Source organism: Plecotus auritus (assembly GCF_963455305.1).
Source record: "Plecotus auritus genome assembly, chromosome: 5".
Lineage (NCBI taxonomy): Eukaryota > Metazoa > Chordata > Mammalia > Chiroptera > Vespertilionidae > Plecotus > Plecotus auritus.
Window position 1 is genome coordinate 56,522,501 of NC_137776.1, and position 24,205 is coordinate 56,546,705.

Genomic DNA, 24,205 nt, shown 5'->3' on the forward strand with positions numbered 1-24,205 from the left:
GTTCCACCATAACCCCATGCTTAGCATCTCCTGCAGAGACCACCCTGAGATAGAAAGTTCATGATTCTGACTCACACAGCCGTTCTCCTATTTCTGCATTGACAAAATCAGACCACACCTATATGACAAGGACCTTTTTTAGCAATGCGGGGGATAGCAGACTAAGGCCATATTTACTACTTTCTAGTTGTTTAGCCAAAGAATCAAAACAAGAAAGTAATTGGGTTTATACTAGGATCAGTGCACTAAGAGGCAAATTCTACTCAGCAAACAAACTAAGTAGTTACTATGAGGTGACCACCCAAGAGTCTGTTGGCCAAGGGGTTTCATATTTGAAATCTTTAGTTCAGAGATTAGTCAGTGGTTCCCTTCTACTTTTACAAAACAAAACAAAACAAAACAAAACAAAACAAAACAAAAAAACAAAAAAAAAACACATTAAATTCAGATTTCTTTAATTCATTTTTTTTTCTTTTTTAAAGGGAAAAACGATATATTTGGAGAAATGGTTCATCTTTATGCCAAACCTGGAAAGTCTAATGCAGATGTAAGAGCTCTCACATACTGTGATTTGCATAAGATCCAGAGAGAAGACTTGTTAGAGGTTCTGGATATGTATCCTGAGTTTTCTGATCACTTTCTCACAAACCTAGAGTTGACTTTCAACCTAAGACATGAGAGTGCAAAGGTATATGTGAACTGTTTGCTTATTTCTTGTGCTTTTGACATTTTATTTTATTCTTGGATTGCTCAAGTACCTCTGAAAGGTCAAGCAAAATATTATAACAAAACTTTATCAATTCTGAATATTTGGAAGAAAAAGCCAACTTAATATTGAATTTCTAAATTATAGGGAATGAATTTAGTCTAATTACTTTCAAATATATTAAATAACTCTAAGTAGGTCAATTAAATCTGACCTCTTAGGAACTCTTAGGTGGCATACTTGATATAAAATAGCCTTGGCTTATATTGGACAACTATTTGTAAGAAATGGGTGATTCTAGAGTACTGAAAATTCCCTAACCAAATTTATCTTATACAGAGGTTAAATATTCTCTCAGCTATTATTTACACCAGACATTGGTTAGTAATATCTTTTTAATAATAAAAAGTATACTTATTCTACTTTATATCCATATTTAACACAATTTCCAAATCACATAGGTAAAAATTAATCAGGTTTATACTTGCATCAAAATTAGTGCTTCAGAATGAATAGCATATAGTCTAATAAAAATATTTTAAATGATTTTACATAAAATCTTTTTAAATGAGTTTTGAGAGTGTAGCCCTTATATTTCTTACTCTCTTCCACTATGAACATACATCCTTATGATCTACCACTGTTTTAAGAATATGAAACTTATGTAGCAGCCCACAATTTATTATTAGGTTATTCCTCCATCCTCCCACCTCCAAAAAAATCCTGTAATCCCAACTCCAATTCTAAATATGTTTTTGGTCAGAAATAAAATGTTGGGCTTTTAAAACTTTCCAATGTATTTTAATGCTAACTATATACTCTCTGGAAATAAAGATCCTCAAGTCAATAGTTAGGTAAAAGATGGTAGATTTAATTCTTCCTGGAGTTACAGTCATTCCCATGTACTGTGAGAGACTTAATTTTTTTAAATTACAGTTGACATTCAATATTATTTTATTATTAATTTCAGATGTACAGCATAATATTTAGATAATTATACAATTTACAAAGTGATCCTCCTGATAATTCTAGTACCCACCTGGCACCATGCATAGTTATCACAATACCATTGACTATATTTCTTATACTGTACATTACATCCCTTTTCCTTTTTCACTATTTTGTACTTCTAACTCCCTTCACCTTTTTCACTGGAATACCCAACCCTCTTCTCATCTAGCAACCCTCAGTTTTTTCTCTATATCTGAGTCTGTTTCTGTTCTGTTTGTTTATTTTGTTCTTTAGATTCTACATATAGGTGAAATTATATGATATTTGTCTTTCTCTGACTGGCTTATTTTACTTAGCATATACCCTCTAAATTCATCCATATTGTCTGCACTAGTCAGATTCTTTTTGATGGCCAAGTAACATTCCATTGTACATATGTACCACCACTTCTTTTTTTGTAAATATGTTTTTATTGATTTTAGAGAGAGAGGAAGGGAGAGGGAGAGATAGAAACATCAATGAGAGAGAAACATCAACATTGACCTGCTGCCTCCTGCATGCCCCCTGCTGGAGATTGAGTCCGAAGCCTGGGCATGTGCCCTGACTGGGAATTGAACCGGTGATTTCCTAGTGCATGGGTAGATACTCAACCATTGAGCCACACCATCTGAACCCACCACTTCTTTCTCCATTTGTCCATTAATGGGCACTTGGGTTGCTTCCATATCTTGACTACTGTGAATAACACTGCAATGAAAGTAGGGGTGTGTATATATTTTCCAATTAGTGTTTTGGATTTCTTTGAACATATAACCCAGAAGCATAATTGCTGGGTCATAAGGTACTTTTATTTTTAGTCTTTTGAGGAACCTCCATACTGTTTATATAGTTGCTACACCAATTTGCAATCCCACCAATAGTGCACAAGGGTTCCATTTTCTTCAATCCTTGTCAACATTTGTTGTTTATTGATTTATTGATAATAGCCATTCTGAAAAATGTGAGGTGATATCTCATTGTAGTTTTAATTTGCATTTCTCTGACAATTAGTGTCATTGAGCATCTTTATATACAGAATATATATTGGTTATCAGTATGTCCTCTTTGGAGAATTGTCTTTTCAGGTCTTCTGCCCATTTTAAAATTGGATTGTTTGTTTTCTTGGGGTTGAGTTGTATGAGTTCTTTATAAATTTTGGCTATTTAACCCCTTATAGAATGTATCATTGGTGAATATGTTCTCCTCTTCAGTGGGTTGTCTTTTTTTCATTTTCTTGATGAATTTCTTTGCTGTGCAAAAACTTTTTAGCTTGATTTTTAAGGTCACTAGGGTACTAGATTTCACATATAAGTGAAAACATATAGTACTTGTCTTTCTCTGGTTTATTTTACCTAGCATAATGCTGTTCAGGTCCATCCATGCTATCAAAAAGGGTAAGATTTTCTTCTTCTTTTATGGCTGAGTAGTATTCCGTTGTTTAACTATACCACCTTCTAATCATTACCATGCAATTTAAACATCACAGCTAATTATAATTAGTTCACTCTTTGTTTTCTCTGAAGTAATACACATTCTGCAAGGATTTTAAAAATTGTTATTGTTTTATTTTAACTTTACCAAGTTACATAAACTACATTCCACATGAAGGAACATAGTCACTAAATGTTGTCAACATCATCCCCAAACATTTCTGATAAAAAACTTCTAAAACTATAATTTGCCATATGATGGAAAATGGAAGATGATTAGAATGATTCTATCAGTCTACTTTATAATTTAGAGATAATCATTAAGCAAAGCATCATGGCTATTTGCCTACAGACTAATAATTAAGTCTCACAGTGGTTGAAATCTTAGGAAATTGTAAAGAGTTTACTGATAATACATTGTTTAAATTGAATAATCTTCCATTTTATCTTCATGTTCTATTAACAAAGGCTGATCTCTTACTACGATCACAGTCCATGAATGACTCTGAAGGAGACAACTGTAAACTACGAAGAAGGAAATTATCATTTGATAGTGAAGGAGAGACAGGTAATTCATTCTATTTTTACAGTTCAACTGTAGAGCATGTGATTATTAGCTCTTTTTACTTAATTGCTCATTAAAATTGTGATGTCAAGGGGAAACTTTATTCAGGTTTTAGGAAGGCAAATAATTTGCTTTTATTCAGTAGCTAATGATATGGTTCCTGATTGACAGCTCTCAGCAATGTCATTCAACAAAGCCATCTGATACTAGCTTGGACATCACAAATAGAGAAATAGTGTAGATTTTTTTTTTTAAAGGAGGCCAGTTAATAACAGCTGAATAACTATACCTCAGTGTTCTGGAGAGAAGAGTCTTCTTACAGGCTCAGTGCTTAGTCTTCACACATACAGGACATGCATGAAGATGGTATTCTCTGAGGTACTTGCCATTCTTTGTCCTCTCTAGAATTTTCTGTCCTTTTAACTACTCTTTATGTTTTACTCATACAATAAATATACATTTAACATTTCATATTTTTAAAGAGCTACTCTATCTCTGAGAAACAAATGGCATAAAACAGCCCTGGTCCTCCCAAGGAAGAGAGATGATAAACCCTCTATTATTTCAAATATAAATACTAGGTGCTGTAACCAGAGTACGCAAACCTCAGTGGGAAGCCAAATGAGGATACTTCTAATTGTGCCTGGACAGATGGGAGAAGGCTTTCCTGAAGAAGCCTCCACTCTTGCCTCATGCTGATCCATCTCACATCCCAGTCTTCACCTTATTTGGCTTCTGAGCAGAATCACTGTGAACCAATTCCCTTCTTCTTCTTGTGTATTTCTCTCTTGGCATCTGTGACTCTGCACTCTTCCTGTTCTTCTACTCTCAGTAATTCTTTGAAGACAATCACAAAATTATTATATTTTAAACTCGGCCATTAGTTATTAGAGTTTTTCAAGGCATGGTCCTAGGCCCTCTTCTCTTCTAATTCTATGCCTACAGTTTTATGACATTCTCACATAGGAAGTGTGCATATTTAATCCAAGACCATCTAAGCTTCAACCTCATATACCCAACTGCTTATTAAACCATCAACTTGAGAGCTCAAAGGCAGCTCAAACTCAAGATTTCCTAAACTGAACTCACAATGTCCCCTGGAAACCTGTCTCTCCATCAGTTGCTATGTCTCTCAATGGCACCACCATTCAATCAACTGCACAGCCAAGTAGCCATCTAGGCCCCAACCTTCTCTCAAACTCTCCATCAGCGCTGGCAATAAGTCTTATTATTGCTATCTCCAATACATCTCCATTTAGTCATCAAACTAGGTCCTTTTGGTTTTTCTTTCCATATTCATGGCCACAACTCTGAGTTAAAATATCATAATCTGTCACCTGCAATACTGAAATAGCATCCCACCTTACCTTGACTCTCTCTGATTTATTCTCTACACTGGACAACTGGTGAATTTTTTTCTAAATGTAGTTAAGTTTATGTCACCCGCTTATTTAAAGCCCTCTAAGGGCTTCACATTTCCTAAATTCTTAATAGGGTGGTCTATGTCTACCTCTTCAGTCTTATCTGATACCACCCATTCTATCACTACTTAACCTGGCCTTCCACAATCAGCTCTTCTCTTTTGCAACATTCCCGTTGTACTTTGTTTATTTGCATCGTTATTTCATAGATATTGTGTGCCTCTAGATCCGTGGTTGACAAACTGCGGCTCGCGAGCCACATGCGGCTTTTTGGCCCCTTGAGTGTGGCTCTTCTACAAAATACCACGGCCTGGCCGAGTCTATTTTGAAGAAGTGGTGTTAGAAGAAGCTTAAGTTTAAAAAATTTGGCTCTCAAAAGAAATTTCAATCGTTGTACTGTTGATATTTGGCTCTGTTGACTAATGAGTTTGCCGACCACTGCTCTAGATCATAAGCCCCATGAAGGTAGTAAATATTTAGTCACCTTTCAGTGCTTGCTACATAATAAGAGTTCAACAAGTATTTGTTGAAAAAATTAATGAATCAATAAAATGTATGCATCTTCCTTTTGATTCTCTTCCTCCTTTTGCTTTCTTAATCCAAGTTCTTTTCTTGACCCTCTTCTCTCTGAATTCTCGCCCAAGGGGAGCTCATCTACTACCATAAATTAGCTCTATATTTCAAGTGAACTAAACTGCCCTCTTGTCCATGTAAATTGTTTCTGTGTTTTTGCTTATATTATTATCTTAATCGGACTTTTCCTTCCTGTCCTCAAACACACACACACACACACACACACACACACACACACACACACACACGCAACCACATATACACTTTTTCATCTACTAACATTACATTTTTTGTCAGTTAATCTCTAAAGACATATTCAACATAAATTCTTTCTTGATTTCCACAAATATATAGTTATTCTTTCTCTTAAGAATTCCCAAGGCACTTGCCTAGCCGTGGGCAAACTACGGCCCGCAGGCCGGATCTGGCCCGTTCAGCTGTTCTATCCAGCCAGTAGAGCTGAAAGAGCGGAGGGTTCTCTTGCTCTCCCCTCCGCTCCTTTACTTTGAATTTATATTAGTTCACACAAACACTCCATCCATGCTTTTGTTCCGGCCCTCCGGTCCAGTTTAAGAACCCATTGTGGCCCTCGAGTCAAAAAGTTTGCCCACCCTTGCCCCTCTTGTATATTGTCAAAAACTGCCCTGTATAGTAGTTATTGGTATATTTGTCCTTTTTCTCTACCAAACTATAAGTTCCTTTAGCAAAAAATAATTGATAAATATTTGTTGAATTGAGATAATTGTTGAATCCTGTGGCTGATTACGGAACAATAAATCACTCACAGATAGGTGATAATTTATTTCTTCAATGTCCTTCATTATTCTCTTGTTGACTTTTTCTAAAATCAGAGCCATAACTGTCAAGTTGTTCTTCTATAGACTTAATCTAAATTCTTTATCCTGAAGTTCATCTCTTATTTTGATCTTGATGGAAATGAAGAGCAGCTTAATAATGTTATTTATATTATAATGAACCCCAAAGAGTTGAAAATTTATTTAACCTCCTCTTAATCTTGTTTTTATTCCATATTCTCAAGCTAAATTATCTGATATTTCTTCTTCTGAGAACAAGCACAATTTACACTGTGCTCATGCAACTAGACATTTCTATTGATTCTGAAAACTTTTTCCCTAATCACAGGCTTAGTCTATGACATTATTTTGTACAAAGTGTAGATAGTAAGGGTTTTGCCTGGCTTCCTGTAACTCTTTGACATTTCCTGGTGTTTCAGTGAGTAAGCACAATTTGGCTAATATGAAAAGATAATGAAGTTTATTTATGCAGAGCCTGAGAGCCTAGTCTAGTCTTCAGGACTTCATGCTGCTGTAGACAAGTGTAAAAGTTACTGAAAGTAATTTAGTCCTTGTCACCCCAATCTAATGCTTTGAAGGTGGCCACCCATTCTATACTTCTTGATGTAGAATCAATATCTAAGAGAAAACATACTATAAGTATAAAAAACTTTCAGAAAATAATTGATGCTAAATGATATGGGGCTACACAAATTGAAAGCTATCCGCTGGGGTTCTTGTCCCAGCATTACAAAAGGTTCAGCAATCTGGAGAAAGGGGCTGAAGTGTAGATTCAAGAAGGAGTCCCAGGACAAAAGATAGTTTTGAAAGGCATTGGGGGTCAGAGGAGCTTCAGCTAAAGGAGCTAAAGACTACCCCCTTGACTCAGGACCCTGCTTTTATTAACACAATTTGTCCTAAGGCAAGGTGGAGATAATATACTTCAAAGGGTAGGGTTTCAAAGGGTAGGGTTTACAGAAGCATTGTCAGATTTAGGAATAGCCTACAGCTGTTCAGGTGTTTGGCCAACAGGAGGCAATAACATGCAGATTAAGATGCTCTGAGCTGTCTGGCAGCAAACTATTATCCTATTCAGGTTTGGGGAAATGCCCTTCAGCCATCCCAGATGATTCAGCCCTGCTGACATACTGGAACTGGCTTCCAGCAACTATCTATGAAAAGCATTGATTATTTTAGAGTTAGTTTACTGCTCATGTGAAACAATAACTTGAAAGCAGACATCAAAGAACACTGACTATGAGTTGATCAGCAGAGGCATCAAGAACCAGAGGTAAGATTACATTGTTGGGCATTGGAAACTGACAGAGAGTGAGTCCTGCACTACTTCACTACATACCTATTCAACTAGGCACTGAAACTGTTTGGGCTTCAATCCTCATCTCTCCCCACCACCTTCCAATCTTGCCTAACATATGATGCTCAAGAGCTTACATTAAAATATATATATTTTAAAAGAATAGCTATAAAGAGAACCTCTAGTAAGTTGACTTGAACAAATAGAAGCTTAACATATTGAATCACTTCTCTCTTAAAATGAATATGTTGATGAAAGTGGTTTGTCCTTATAAGCTTAACATTTTTTTTTCTGGAAAAATAAAATTATTTCCTGACAGGAAAGAGCCATAAATTCAGTTCTGAATTTAAGGACCCCTTGTATTTTTTTTTAATCTTCTCCCAAAGATATGTTTTTTAATATATATTTTTTGATTTCAGAGAGGAAGGGAGAGGGAGACAGAGAGAATGAGATGGAGAGAAACATTGATGTGAAAAACATCAATCAGTTGTCACCCATTCATGCCCTGACCAGCAATTGAATGTGCAAACTTTTGGTGTACAGGAGGACACTCTAACCAACTGAGCCAACTGGCCAGGGCAGACACCTTGTATTTTTTAAGGTATCATCTAGTAGTTCTTCCTTCCTAAATTCTGGCATGGAGGTGCCCAGGACCTTCTTAATTTTACTAGGGTCATTGTACCAAGAGGTGCTATAGTTGTTGAGATAGAAATAAAAAGCTACTGTTACAGATAATGAAAAATAAAGGTAAATCTTTAATGACCTATTGAGTGAACACGAGCATTGATAATATGGTTGGGTAGAATAGAAGTAAATGAGGTATAACCAGTAAGAACATGTTGAAAACAGTCTCTAAGGAGTCTACAAAGTTAGATCGAATTGTGCATACCTCAGAGTGTGCCAATATGACCCATTGGGTTACGGGGAATATTTATTTTAAATTTTTATATTGTTTATATTTTATAACATAGATAATATATTAATACAATATAATGTATGCTCCACCCTGTATAATGGCACATGAGCTACAAACACACACACACACACACACAATTTTTTACCAATAGCGTTTTTATGACCAAATATCTGAAATAGTCTGCTCAGAAAATTTAGTATCCAGGGACATAAAATTAGTATCAAGGTTGTTACTAATGATTGATTTAGGGAATCAATGACCATTTGTCAGAGAATAAACCATTGAGAACAGCAATGTAACAGATCCAAGAAACAGGGGAAATAATCAAAATACTGTTAATGATGTGCCCAGGCCAACCAAAGGAGTGGAAATTAAAGTAAAACAAAATGTTCATCATCCGCTTTCCACTGGACTTAGATGGTACCACACATCCCCTTAAAAACAGGAACCCATTTTAAGACATATTATATACACATCATAAGAGTAGGGAAGAAAGGCTGCAGTTTTTCTCATTTCCCTACCCATATAATTTTTATTAAAATTGGCAGGCACTTCTATATATTTCAACTGAAAACATGTAATGTCCCAAAAAATGAGAGTAGAAATATCTTGAGCTCATCACACCTGGCATTTCATTTATTTAGGAATAAACTTTCTCTCTTTGTAATAGTGGCTTAATGATTTCACAGGGTCATCCAAAAGTCAGTAAGCTCTGAAAGTGTTTCTCCAAAATAAAATAATGTCTATGAAAGTTATTGAAGTAAAGAATAAATATATACATTGTTAAACTTATTTTTGGAGGACAGGCATAATTATAATTTTATTAAATTAAGCATTTAAATATATTGGTATTATATTTTGGCATCTCTGGAATATCTTCTCTAATAACAAATAGTGATTATCTCTCATCCATTTCAGCAATACTAGTATATAAGTGTATCTTTATTTTAATTTTTAAGATGCTTTTAAATTTTTCATCTTTTATTTGCACAGAAAAAGGATACTAGTCTTCATTCTTTGAAATTAGAGAGAAACTAAGGTACTTGAAATCTAAGGAAACTATATTTTAGAGGTCAATTTTTCAATGCAATCAATTTTTAAAATTCATCTGCCTGGAAAATGCTCAGTTTTTTTCAAAATTGCTACCAGTAAGAAATCTAAAATTCAGATGCTGAGAGAGTGCATTAAATGTCTCTCTTTGTCCAAAAGTTGATCTACCTGTTGGGTCTGACAAATAAAAATGGTAATTAATCTGAGAGAAAGACTCCATCTGGACACTCTTTTTCTGTGCTATTCGAGTCATTCTGAACACAGAGACACCGCAGGACCAATCACAAAATGCTTTAGAATTGTGTCTTATGAGGAAAAGAAAGGAGATGAACTGTCAGCCTGCAGAAACAAAAGATTTAAAAAAAAAAAAAAACGTTTTCAGTCATCTAAATCAGAAAGAAACTTTGAGGCTTAACTAAACAGACAAAAATTTTTCTTTGCAAAATGATGGTAACAAGTGATTAGACAATCTCACTGCTAGCAAAGGGGAAAATGATAAACACTTTCAGATTAATGCCCTCAGAACACTATTTCTACATAGTACCTAGTACTATTTAATAGCCATCAAATAATCCACTTTACCTAAGAAAAGGCAGAAATGAAATAGGCCATCAAAATCTAGAGGTACCTGGAAGCTCATTAGAATGCATTTCAGCCCAATTTCATGTATTCCATCAGCCAACCTCCAGCCTCAGCCTGAGCAGTTTCTATTTTTAACCCACAAATAGATTGTCATTTCCACTTTCATTGTAAATGATAGAAGATGAAGCTGTGATTTATTTGGTAGGGAATAGAAAATTGTTGTTGCAGACAGGCTGCATCAAAGAAACCGTTCAGATGGCCTGCGTTCCGGGAGGCAGCTGGCTGACTGTCAGGTGGCAAGGAACATGGAAATAAAGGTGGAGTAATTCTCCTTAAGTAGTTGAACAATTCAAAGATTTCAAACGTTTTCTTCTTCTTTCATGATCCTGCTTTTACATGGAATTTTTTGCTAGAGGATTTAGATACCAAGAACATGAAGTAATCTCCATTTCACTATAGAACTAAATAATAATCCCTCATTCACGACATTTTGTGAATACTTATCCTGAGTGGAAACTAGCAAATTACAATTCATTGTAACAATATATGTTAACTGATGAATTTTTCCCTAAGCATCCAAAATTAAACCATAAATTAGTAAAGACTGAGGTTCATGTGGAAGTCCAACAAGGACATTTTACTGGTGATGTGTGAGGATTTAAAAAGCTACAGAGGCCTTCCAAGACCTCTCAAGCCAAAGAGACAAAGTGAGTCAATATTTTTAAGCTACATTCAACACACATATTACTGTTAGCATTTTCATACTTAGATTGGAGCCAAATGAATGAATGGTTAAATCAGTTTGCATTTGATTCTGCCGGAAAAGATTCCCTGAAGATGTTTTTAAAAAAAACTAATTCAAAACCCCATGGTGGTCAAACTGCACAAAGGTTTACTTAGCAGCAGCCAACTGATGCAATTCACTTGGCAGGTATGAGGATAATTTAGAAAAGTGAACCTTTTCTTTAAAAAAAAAAAAAAAACATCTATCAACATAAAATTGGAAACTATTATTTCTTGAGGAACAAAATTATATATTCATAAAGTGGGAAATAGTTTATCAAATTTTCAGGAGGGGAGAAGTTAACCATGGAATAAAACAGGAAGAAATGACAAGAATGAAGTTCAGAAGCTTGAAGAGGCTGTGTCAGTGACTGGAGGAAAGAGGGTTTGTGTAGGAAGAGCTGACTGAAATACTGAACAGCAATTAGATTAGTGGTTGAGTAGAGAAACATAAGTGACACTGAGTGATCAATGATGTCTACAGTGCTTGAGCTCAGAAAGGTCTGTGGTCTTCTCAGCAAAAATGAAGTCACTGCACAAGTGTGAATTCTCAGGACAATAAATCGAGCTATCCCCTTTTGTTATATTAACTTTAATTGACAGAACATTAACTCCTTAATAACAAGTTTACATGAGGCTGACTTTTTAACTCTATCCATTTTTACACTGGGTTTCTTTCTGGCTTCTCATATTTTAAATTATGATTTTTTTAAATAAAGAAAAAATCTCTAATTTCTATGTCATATGGGAATTTTAAAAAACAACTGGAAGTTTCTTTGGAGTGGCCTTAAATCAGTTCCTTTGGCCTTCTATAACAAACAAAGCAAGCACAACCAGTCAGAGCGTAGATGGAGACACTGTCTCCACCATTTTTCTAGAAAGTGATATACCTTCCAGAGTATGTTGGTTAGTTATTAGCAGTAACCAGATGGAGAATTAATACTGTCTCCCCAGGAAACTAATGGAAACAACCTCTGGTATTTGTCTCTTTGAGTTTTTCTTGCTGACGTACGTTCTAACACAACCTTAAGGGCTGAAATTATCCTGATCTTTCTGCATAAAGCAGTTAATAGGCATTACTGGCTATAATGTAATTGGTAAACCCACCTTAATTACTGTATTTAGCTTTATATTCTTTGCAACGTGCTACACAAACAAACTATCCAGAATTCCAAGGCCATTACATTGATGTCTACAGTTGAAATTCAGCTTGCCAGCCTTTAGCATAAGAACTTCCAGTTTGGACCTTTGCAATGTATGAAGGTCTCTACAGATGCCAGGGCGTGAAGTTTAAAAACAAACAACAAGCTGCATAGTGCTGGTATTTTAGAATTGGGACACATTTCTCCTCCCTTTTTATTTCCTTAAGAGATAATGCACCAGATTTCAAGAATACAAATAACTGTTGAGCAGGCATAAGATTGCAAGTTATCTTACAGTGTTATTTTTCCCTGAAATAAAATATTATTACTATCCAGATAATCTTTTAATTTTAAAATGAATCATGTATTTCATTAGGATAACCTAATATTTCCTGAATTAAGAAAAAGTCTGCTTAATTAGCTATACATTTAACAGAAAAAAAAGAGATTTTGCTGATTTTATAGAAATTAAGTTATTCAAAGAACATCACTATTGAAAAGGTCGTTGGTGTATAAGTAGTGTAATGTTCATAGAGTGTCATATTTAATTATCTTCTAAAAAATAACTTTCCTTGATAGATTTTGGGAAAGGAAATAGTACAAATGATGCTGAAGATTCTGGAGACACCATAAGAAATTATCAGAGTTCCAAAAAACACACTGAAGATAAAAAAAGCAGATCTTCATCTTTCATCTCCTCCATTGACGATGAGCAAAAGCCTCTCTTCTCAGGAATAGTAGATTCCCCGCCAGGCCTAGGGAAAGCAACTGGACTCAATTTTAAAGAAATAGTGCCCACATCAGGAAGAATTCACATAGATAAAAGAAGTCACTCTTGCAAAGGTAATTGAGTTTCTCGGGAATCAGGTTGTCTGTCTTTGGTGCTCATCATAAAATGGCGATTTTTCTCAAATAACTGTACTAACACATGTTTCTCTAATCTTTTGCTATTTCATAACATATTTGCAGAGTTCAAATCTCAGGTCATCTACATATCATTTGTACCATTCTGGAATCGTGGTTATTATTCCCAAGCATGAGATGTTTTTCTGTTTGTTTTGTTTTTTATGACCAGTCAGACTTAATGTAATGACATGTAGAACCCTGATGGCTTATAGCATGAAAGGCCAATGCAATAACACTACAATGAGTGCCAAAAAATTCTATTTACTGTGAATTATGAGAAAATGAGTGAAGGGCCTATAAATAAAGTATGTTCTTGATCCAACTCATTTGAATATATTTATTTAACATCTCCACCAAAAGAAATACCCAAATATATGGGTTTTGCTGCAGAAAATATACATGAGAATGGTAATAATGAATGCAAATCTGATGCTAAAGGGTGGGAAATTCAGAAAAACTTGAGAACTATCACTTGGAAGGACAATTAGCTTAGAATAACCAGAGCTAGATTTACAGGTCTTGTTAGATTTATCTATTAAGTGGGTGCAAGAATAGGTGTGGTTCAGATTACTTGGGTTCCATTCATAACTCTGTCACTTGTTCCCATTAAGACTTAGGATAAGTGACTGACAGACCCCACTAAGACTCAGTTTGCACATCTTTAAAGCAGGAATAATATTTTCTAAGTAACTAATTGTTAACAAGATAACAAGCATAAATTATCTATTCGGAAATACAATCCTCAATTAGGTTTAGTATTTTCTCACAGGTTTTATTTTTCTAACCCTTTAACCATTGAATATATCCCTACATATATAAAAATATCAAAGGCATAGCACAAAGTCAAAAGAATATAACAGAAATAAGGTAAAAATGGGATGTTCTCAGACTGGCACGATAGCAAAATTATGGGACAAAGTAAATAATATCTATCAGTGTCACCATTATTTGCAGTGACTATATTTGACAATGAAGGTTTTATTGAATCTCAGACGTTTAGGCTTTACATTTTTCCACAGCTACTTTCCCTATCTTATCAAATCAGCTTTTGCCATGACCCCACATTGAAGTAAGCTAAGAATATGTTATCTGGACACTCTAAAATCTTGATGAAGTGGATGAAAATAGTACCTCATTTATCACAGTGGGAAAAAATGGAATATTAGATGTCATTACCAAATGCCCCATTTTAGTTATTTATGAAAACGAATTTTGGGAAGTGCTAAAAAGAGAAAAAGGTTGTATTGTGGAAGTCAAAGTTCTGAAGAGCTTGCTGAACCATCTCTACTATCTCCAAAAGTCAGCCTAATGTGGGTCTGACTTTTAAAAAAAAAAACTGTGTTTTGATTTTTACCACTTGATTTTGAGCCTTAAGTGACAAGTTATTGAAGATATATTTGGGGGATTTTATTCAATTTTATAATACCTCTGCTGACAGTGAATTCTCATGCCCTTCATCTTATGTTTTTCTTTGCTACTTCTTCCAATTATTTTTAATTATTCTACATGCACAATAAAATAGTATTCCAACAAATAATTTTAATCTGTAAATTTTTAATTTTCAAAACTTAATAATGCAATCTTTATTCAAATAGTAAATAACTACTTTGAAAATGTATAGCTAAATATGAATGTCAATTGAATAAACACAATAGATGTTGTATAACATCAGTGTGACACACAGTTAACCTGGTTAGTTAATATGATTAACAAATAATTATTAAACCAATGCAAATTTCATTCCCTAATGATTATTTAAGGTGAAGTAACATGGGATGTTTGAGAATTTGAATAACATGTAGGATGCACCTGTAACTGCTGCAGTTTGAATCACTAACTCCCTACAATTTTTAGATTTTTCATTAGTAGGAAATTTTCCTCACTCACATTCCTGGCATTTGTCCTGCAAAGCACCTTTCAGGCAAAACTAAAAAGAAACAAACAAGCAGAAAAAGAAACGGATTCTGATCGTACTTAGATTGAGGTCAAAAGTTGACTCTAGGAAAAATGTGTATCCAGAGAAAAGTGAAAGTTTACTTTCTGTTTATCCATTTCCAGGAATGTGTCTTGCAACTATAGCAACATTTTCCAAGGCAACCGAGTGCAGATTTTTTTTGAGCTATATTTAGAAAGATGTTCATTTTTATTAAGACCCTAAGGAGGATTTCCCTCTTGAACTCCTTTTTTTTTTTAATATTGCTGCTAAAACAGGCAAGCCATACATATCTAGATTTCAATAAAAGAGTACATTATTATTAAGGAAGCCTCTAAGTTTACATTTTATTCGTTTCTTCTAAGTGACATAATCAGTTTTTTTTCTTTGAGCATTGAAGAAAAAATATAATCCTGCATATTCCATGTGATCCGCCATTGTTCTTTAAATATCAATTTATTATATATGATTTAAGAATGAGAGACCTGTTAAGCATAGGCAGAAATTCTGTACACTTTCTCGGCACAAAACTTCTGAGCAAAATATGTAACTTCATTCTATCAGTTCTTATTATTTTTTTAAAAAATCCCTAAATTAAACAGCTAGCAAGCAGCTAGACAGGGACAAATATTGATATCTCCAAACCATTAATATGTGTGTTCTGAATGTTTGTTTGGCATTGTTACTCCAAAATTGAAAACCTAGTCCACTGGACATTAGATCTTTGTTTTTTATTTTAAATAGTGACATACCTGTGAATAATAAGTCATACTTTTCACTGAAAATCTGCTGATATATTAGTTAAAACTCCAGGAATTTTGTAGTTTTAAAATTATATTTTTATTTATTTCAGAGAGGAAGGGAAGGGGAGAGAGAAATAGCAACAGCAATGATGAGAGAGAATCATTCATCAGCTGCCTCCTGCACACCCCCTGTTGGGGATCTAGCCTGCAATCCAGGCATGTGCTCTGACCAGGAATCAAACCATGACCTCCTGGTTTATAGGTTGATACTCAACCACTGAGCCACACCAGCTGGGCAGGAATTTTATATTTTTATGCTTATTTTCATTTGTGGAGTTCAGTAAATTATATACTGTTGCTTTTAAATACAAAACAAAACACCAGGATCCCATAGGCCCATGGTCGGCAAACTGTGGCTCGCGAGCCACATTTGGCTCTTTGGCCCCTTGAGTGTGGCTCTTCCACAAAATACCATGGCCTGGGCGAGTCTATTTTGAAGAATTGGCGTTAGAAGAAGTTTAAGTTTTAAAAATTTGGCTCACAAAAGAAATTTCAATCGTTGTACTGTTGATAATTAGCTCTGTTGACTAATGAGTTTGCCGACCACTGCCATAGGCTAAGGAAGCCTTAATCATGAAAAACCATTCTGGAATTCACAGCATGCTCTCTGAGGTCTGCTACCTATTTCAGTAGAACAGGCAACCCTAACCTGAGATTTTTCCAATGCTGTCTTTGAGTATACTAATCCCTTTGTTATAGCTTCAGCCAATTGAAGCAGAAATTGTAGGAAATTGTAGGCACCTTATTAGAGAAAGTTCTGTGTATTCAGTAACAAAAGGATAGTGATAGAAAAACCATGAAAAAAAGAATATAGGACTTTTGTCTGCTACTTGGAAAAAGGGTATGCTTTTAAGCTATCTGACTGTACTTTGGAGAAACTGTAAGGAAGGGATTTTGAGAAGTCCTACACATTCTGTTCCCTATTTCTAAAATTATAGCTAATCCTCACCAAATCAGTTACTTTTCATCTATTTTTTAATCAGCCAAGGATATAAATTCCTTAACTTGACATAACTTATGCAGAGTTTAATCATAGTTCCCTGTCAAAAAAAAGTCTATAAAACCAAAATTACTACCTCTAATTCAAATCTGTTGCAATGTGAAAATTAAAACCTGCTTTAGATTATCTTTCCCTCCTATCAGTTCTCCCAGTGAGGAAGAAATGTCACTCCTTCTTTACCTGTAAAATGAACTCCCAATTCCACTAGTATTTTTTCATGAGTTTTATTTTCTATCTTTTTTAAAAATATATTTTTATTGATTTCAGAATGGAAGGGAGAGAGAGATAGAAATATTAATGATGAGAGAGAATCATGGATCGGCTGCCTCCTGCCCAGCCCCTACTGGGGATTGAGCCCACAACCCAAGCGTGTGCCCCAGACTGGAATCGAACCTGGACCCTTCAGTTCACAGGCTGACACTCTATCCACTGAGCCAAACCAGCTGGGCTATTTTCTAACATTTTAATCATTTTAAGCCTTCTCTAAGGTATGTAAAATGTAGAGGGTAAGAAAGCATAGCAAAAGTCATCAAAAGCAAAAAATTAGGAAAAAAGATATTTGTTCTTAGATATTGACAACTTTCAAGTACAGATTGTAGAAGAAAGAGTAAATTAAAAGAAGTTCAGAATACAAATCTCTGTATGAAAAATGTTCAAAACTTTGATAAAATGGATTTCTCAGAATCAGGGCCAATGTCTTCTTTGTCTTTAATTCCTCCGCAATGAGCAGAATGGCACATAACAGACACACAGAACATTTGAAAAGAGGACATGAATAGATTGGCCGTATGTGTTCAAATTTAGTAACATAAAAATATTCTAAATACAAGAGACACAGAAAACCTATTGGAAGTTGATGTGACTATTAAGGGACAGTGCAGAAGGAGCCACAAGGAGGCAGAGAAACTTAAAAGAGTGTCATGGGACTAGAGGACCTTTGCTTAATGTTCCCATCATTTATGGCTCATTGTTTCTTGGCTTTACATTGAGTTGGGTCAGCCTAAAGAAATCCCCCTGAATATCAGCTCTTGCCGATGGCTCCTCTCTTGGGCCCACTCTGAATCATAAACTATGCAAACTGTCCCATGGGAAAGAGCTCTAAAATCATAACCCAAGTGTGAAGCATTACAAACAAATGGTGCTGTTTCTTCCCAAACATAAATCACAAAATCACTGCTCTCCAACCATCTTTGGGTTTGCCATTCCTGTTTACTCTTAGCCCAAATAGAAGACAAAGTTGTATTTAAGATTCAAAACTGACTACATGTTTTTAATCATCTGGACATGGATGAGAGGAATGGCAAGCAGGGTCAGGGTGAGCTAGCAATTTGTTGTGGTCCCTGGAGAGGTCCCTGAGTCACTCTGGGTCTCTGTCTTTGGGTTAAACTTTAAGATCCCTTCCTGCTTGTATTGTGGGTGTCTCTGTATTACCAATGCCAATGGGCACACCAAGAAGTTGACATCTATCTTGTTATTTCCCACAGATATCTCTGCCACAAGAAGCCGGGAGCAAGAAAATGCCCAGACTCAGGCCGATGAGTCTAGTCACTCAGCACCTCAGCAAACTGCCTGGGGAATCTCTGAAACCGAAAGTGACCTCACTTATGGGGAAGTGGAGCAAAGATTGGATTTGCTTCAAGAACAACTCAACAGGTATAAGCAATGTCAGGGCAAAGAGGATATAAAACAAGCCTTTCGTTGGGTCTAGCTTTACTCCTTGTAAGTAGCAAATTCCTTGTGCCACAATCTTATATTTTTCTTCTACATTTACTGATTTAAAATACGACTAGAAGTTGACAGAATTATTAATCTATGTTTCACAGAGCATTTATTTAGAACACTTAACTTTGGGCCGTGTAAATCCTACTTTGTTACTTGCCATAAAACTAGTATATCACCCACACCAACTGCCTAAGGAAATGTTTCATAATTTAGCTTATTAACAAATACCCTTCCTCTTTTAATCCTTCTTTTATACTTTTTGGTTGTTTCCGGTAATTTGGTTATGTGTTATGACATTTTTTTAAAAGCATCAACAAAATTATTTAAATATTTATTTAGTCAACTTGTTTAAAATGTGATAGAATTGGAGAAACCAAGATGGCGGCATAGGTAAGCACCTAAACTGCTGCCTCGCACAACAATTTCAAAACTACAACTAAAAGACAGAACGGACACCATCCAGAACCACAGGAAAACTGGCTGAGTGAAAATTCTACAACTAGAAGGAAAGAGAAAAGCTCACAGAGAATTGGAGGTACGGCAAAGGGTCTTTGTGCGTGCAGAGAGGAAGGGCGGCTGAGAGCCTGGCTGACTTTCTCTGGCGGAAGGGGAAAGGAAGCCCCCGACCGCACTGAACCCCAGTTCTGACTGCACTGAACCCCAGTTCTGGGCGAGCCTCTGGGGACCCACGCTCTTACGGGGGGAGTCTGGACTCTCGGGCGGAGACTCGGGAGCCGGGGAAGGCGGAGGACTGAAAGCGCTCGCGTGCGTGCCAGTTCGCACAAAGGCTGCGGAGGTTGCCACAGGCTTTCCCTAGTGGAAGGGAGTCGGAGGTTCCTGACTGCACTGGGCCCCAGTTCTGACTGCACTGAACCCCGGTTCCAGGCGAGCCCCTGGGGACCCACGCTCTTGTGGGGGGAGTCTGGACTCTCAGGCAGAGACTCGGGAGCCGGGAAGGCAGAGGACTGAAAGCGCGCGCGTGTGCGCGCAAGGGTAAGGCTGACGGGAAGCCAAGACTGAGACTCCACCCCATCTAAGCTGAGCACAGAGGCTATTGCAATTTGGCAAGTCTAATCCTATAAGGCTGTCTCCAGCACCAAACTTCTCCCAGCATAGACACAGCTGATCCTTACAGCCAACTGGCCTGGAGGTCAATTCTTCCCAGTGATACCAACAACAATCAAGACTTAATTACAACAAGGCTGTACACACAGTCCACAAAGGGGTGCACCAAGAGTGTCCACCTCAGGTTAACTGGGGAGGCAGACCCACTGGGCCATATTGGAAACCTAGCACACAAATCTACCTTACCAACTCAGGGAAGCAGTGAAAATGCGGCGTCAAAGAATCAGATCACAAACGAAAGAAATGGAGGAAAACAAACGACTGGATATAGAATTCAAAACCATGGTTATAAGGCTTTTTAAGAATATCCTAGAAAAGGCCGATAAATATTACGAGACCCTCAAAGATATGAAAAAGGACCAACTAGAAATTAAACATACACTGACTGAAATAAAAAATATTATACAGAGACCCAAAAACAGACAAGAGGAACACAAAAATCAAGTCAAAGAATTGAAATACAAAGAAGCAAAAAACACTCAACCGAAAAAGCAAAAAGCAAAAAAAAAAATCCAAAAAGTTGAAGATAGTGTAAGAAGACTCTGGGACAACTTCAAGCGTACCAACATCAGAATTATGGGGGTGCCAGAAGAAGAAAGAGAGCAAGATACTGAAAACCTATTTGAAGAAATAATGACCGAAAACTTCCCCCACCTGGTGAAAGAAATAGACTTACAAGTCCAGGAAGCGCACAGAACCCCAAACAAAAGGAATCCAAAGAGGACCACACCAAGACACATCATAATTAAAATGCCAAGAGCAAAAGACAAAGAGAGAATATTAAAAGCAGCAAGAGAAAAACAGTTAATTACCTACAAAGGAGCACCCATACGACTGTCAGCTGATTTCTCAACAGAAACTATGCAGGCCAGATGGGAGTGGCAAGAAATTTTCAATGTGATGAATAGCAAGAACCTACAACCAAGATTACTCTACCCAGCAAAGCTATCATTCAGAATTGAAGGGCAGATAAAGAGCTTCACAGATAAGAAAAAGCTGAAGGAGTTCATCACCACCAAACCAGTATTATATGAAATGCTGAAAGGTATTCTTAAAGAAGAGGAAGAAGAAAAAAGTAAAGAGAAAAATTATGAACAACAAATACATATCTATCAACAAGTGAACCTAAAAATCAAGTGAATTAAAAACCTGAGGAACAGAATAATCTGGTGAATATAATAGAATCAGGGGCTTAGAAAGGGAGTGGACTGATAATTCTCAGGGGGAAAGGGGTATGGGGGGGTTCATGAAGTGACTGGACAAAAATCATACACCTATGGATGAGGACAGTGGGGGGGAGGTAAGGGCAGAAGGTGGGGTGGGAACTGGGTGGAGGGGAGCTATGGGGGGAAAAGGAGAAATAATTGTAATAATCTGAATAAAGACTTATTTTTTAAAAAAATAAAATAAAATAAATAAAATAAAATAAAATGTGATAGAATTGAAAATCTCACAGAGTTGAAGCCCATATCCTCTCCATTTTTCTTCAATCTTTGATCTATACTTTTTTAAAATGAGGAATTAATTTAGGTTTTGGGAAAGATGGAACTCTTTAACACAAATCTAAATGGATTTTTAAAATTAAACTGATCAATGAGACTCAGAAAAAAATTAATGAATGAGTATGATATAGCTACTGTAGTTGTGGTTCATGTGGGACTTTATACTGATTTAATGGTAGACCCCAGGTACATCACCAGGCAAGGTATTCTAGGGGTCACAAATGGAAAACTTCATGAGTCAAACACAGTGTTATTAGAGAGACGAGGAGACCTCGTTTCTTGGCATCTTGAAGGAAAGATTTCAATCAAAAGACAAACTGTAGCAAAGTAAGAATTTATTGGCCACAGTGAAAATATACTTAGGACAGTGAAACAAGGAAGGGCATAGGAGAAGTAACAGGAGAGGCTAGGCTGGGCTGCTTTGGCTCACTGAGAAGTAAGAGAAAAGAGGGCCTTGGAGACAGGTTCAGGGTTAGACCAGGACAAGCTACCACTGCCTATTGCTCCCCCTGGTTGCAGGAGTGGGGATTGTCCCGCCCTCCGGCAGTATAAGGCCTGTGAAATAATTTGGTTTGTCCCTGCCAAGGCATTAGGAGTGAGTTAATTAAATGTTTGACCAAATATAGCAGGCTAATGTTTAAGTTGATAATTTCGTATGGCCTAGGATTGATGTTATAAATATCAAAATGGCCCTTGGCAGAAAAAAGTTTCCCCATCCCTGCCTTAGAGGAAAGAAGGGGGAAGGGATGGCACAGGCATGCTCCCCTAGGGGAGAGCAAGCCACAGGCCCTTTATCCTGAGCATATGTATCTCTCTCTTGCAGGTGGAAATCTTAAGGGAGGGTGGGGGTAAGAGGGAGAGATCAACCAAAGGACTTGTATGCATGCATATAAGCCTAACCAATGGACACAGACAACAGGGGGATGAGGGCATGAGTCGGGGGGAGGATGGGGGGGGGGGGGACAGGGGAATAAGGACACATATGTAACACCTTAATCAATAAAGAAATAAAATAAAATAAAAAATCTTAAGGGAGGCCTCAGGGGAGGGTCTCGGTAAAATATTCATTAGCTTTCCAGGTGTGCTCTTTCAGGGTCTCCACTGATTGGTCGGTGCCAAGGCAGGGCGTCATTAGTCAGTGTAGCTGGTCTTAAGGCAGCCACGTCATCACTTGTCTGGTTTTGCTGCTTTTCTGGGCCTGGAGCTGAAATACAACCAAGGCCTAGATATTATCTTTAGGGAGGAAGATACCATGCTGGACTCTAAACCGCATGACTAGCTATCTGAAAAGTCAGGGGGACCAAACTGCATGACCAGCAATATGCTGGGGAGGAAAGGTTATTCTGAGGCCGAGGTTCTTGCTTTCCAGTTTTGCCCCTTGCTGGGCATCCGGGGCTTTCTGCCCTAGTGAGTTTCTGCACCTGGCCCGTTGTCCTCGCTCTGCTCATCTCTAACTGCCCATAACAACAGGATTTACTAACGCAATTTAAAACACACAGTGAGAGATGAGAAGAGCCAGATGCAGTCATTAACATATTTCTATGAAGTGCAAGCACAGTACCTGGATCCTAAGTTACCCAGTGTTCCCATCTGTCACATCAGCCTTCTCTGCTGATGGTGTGGTTACTAGGCCCAGAGTTGAAGTTTGCACAAAGGGTTCCACAGAACAACAACAACAAATCCCCTGTGCCAATGGCACACACTTGCTCTATCACAGGGATATAAGGCCAAGTGTCTTATATGTAATTAGCCTGCTGAACAGCAAACTGTGTATAGTCCTTTTGTAGGCAAAACATATGTGAAGCCAGAATGAACCTACACTTTGCATCACCAATGGGTGACCCAATTTGGGGGTGGAAATGTCTGTCCAGAGGTGACATGAAAATAATTTGTTTTTTCCATCTTTTTCTATGTATCAGCTACACTCTGCTTTGCTACATCATATTTCTGATCTATTTTTGGCATGTCTTACAGGTTGCTTGCATACTGTCTGTATTTAATACATTTATGAATTCTGCCCATGTCTAATTGCTACTTACTTATACGTTAACTATATTTAAAACATCCTCTAAGTTTTGCCTCTACTATATGTGTTACTTGCTTACCTACTATCTGATTAGTATTTCTTATGTGTTTTATCCATTCTGTTTGTTGTTTGCATTGCTTTTTAAAATTTTTATGCTAGAATCAAACAGTTTCAAACAGTATAGTAAGTACATTAAGTTGTGTGTGCACACACATATACGATACCATAAAATTGAATTGATTTTAAAATTGCCTGGTGCTGAGGTCCATATCTCGTTCCAAAGTGTCAAATTAAATTTTTGTAAATTGAAACATACCTGAGAAAATTAAAATAGATTATCATTTACTTAGAGTCAGTAATTCCTAATTATAGTGTAAGAAGTTATCATAATAATTTTTATTGGATAGAGAACCATATTTAGTTACTTAATACGTTTGTGTTTTTCTCTCCCTGCTATATATGCCAAGCCACTTTGATATTTTATCTATAAAATATGTAAGACTATATACCATATAATACAGAATTGATGTGTGTGGCATGAACTTGAACGTCTATTCTTATGACTGAGAGAAAATAACTGCCCATTTCTTTACTGCCAAGACATAAGTATATATTCAATTTGTTTAGTCAATAAAAAAGTGAGTGAATGAAAGGATGAATGACAGCTAGCAGTGAGTTCTTTAGCACAATACTTGCAAAGTACTTGTAATTAAGTTATCCTAAAGTAATAATAACTCTTCTACTTAACTGCTTACAGGGTGACTGGGTCAAGTCATTTAAATCTCTTCAGTTTCTTTGACTCTATCTGCAATGCCATTGTAAAGACTAAGAGAGTACATGTGCAAACCATTTTTGTTATACAAAATAAAAGGTGCAGTACTTGCTCTTAGGCAAAATTTGATTAACAATGGCCTTCAGTTC

The 24,205-nt window shown here is 36.5% G+C and overlaps 1 protein-coding gene across 7 annotated transcripts in view; it reads left to right on the plus strand.

Moving 5' to 3' along the window:
• The window catches only part of KCNH7 (potassium voltage-gated channel subfamily H member 7), a 438,042-nt gene that overhangs the window by 403,931 nt on the left and 9,906 nt on the right, over positions 1 to 24,205 (plus strand). For 6 of the 7 annotated variants that reach the window (XR_013960661.1, XR_013960662.1, XM_080669564.1 and 3 more), the window contains 4 exons: positions 483 to 688; positions 3,595 to 3,694; positions 12,847 to 13,110; positions 18,394 to 18,562. Coding sequence is in view for 5 of the 7 variants with exons in the window: in XM_080669564.1 (XP_080525690.1) it covers positions 483 to 688; positions 3,595 to 3,694; positions 12,847 to 13,110; positions 18,394 to 18,562 (739 nt within the window). In the remaining 2 variants the exon portion in view is untranslated. The remainder of the gene's footprint in view (positions 1 to 482; positions 689 to 3,594; positions 3,695 to 12,846; positions 13,111 to 18,393; positions 18,563 to 24,205) is intronic. The other variant, XM_080669568.1, reaches the window with a different exon arrangement.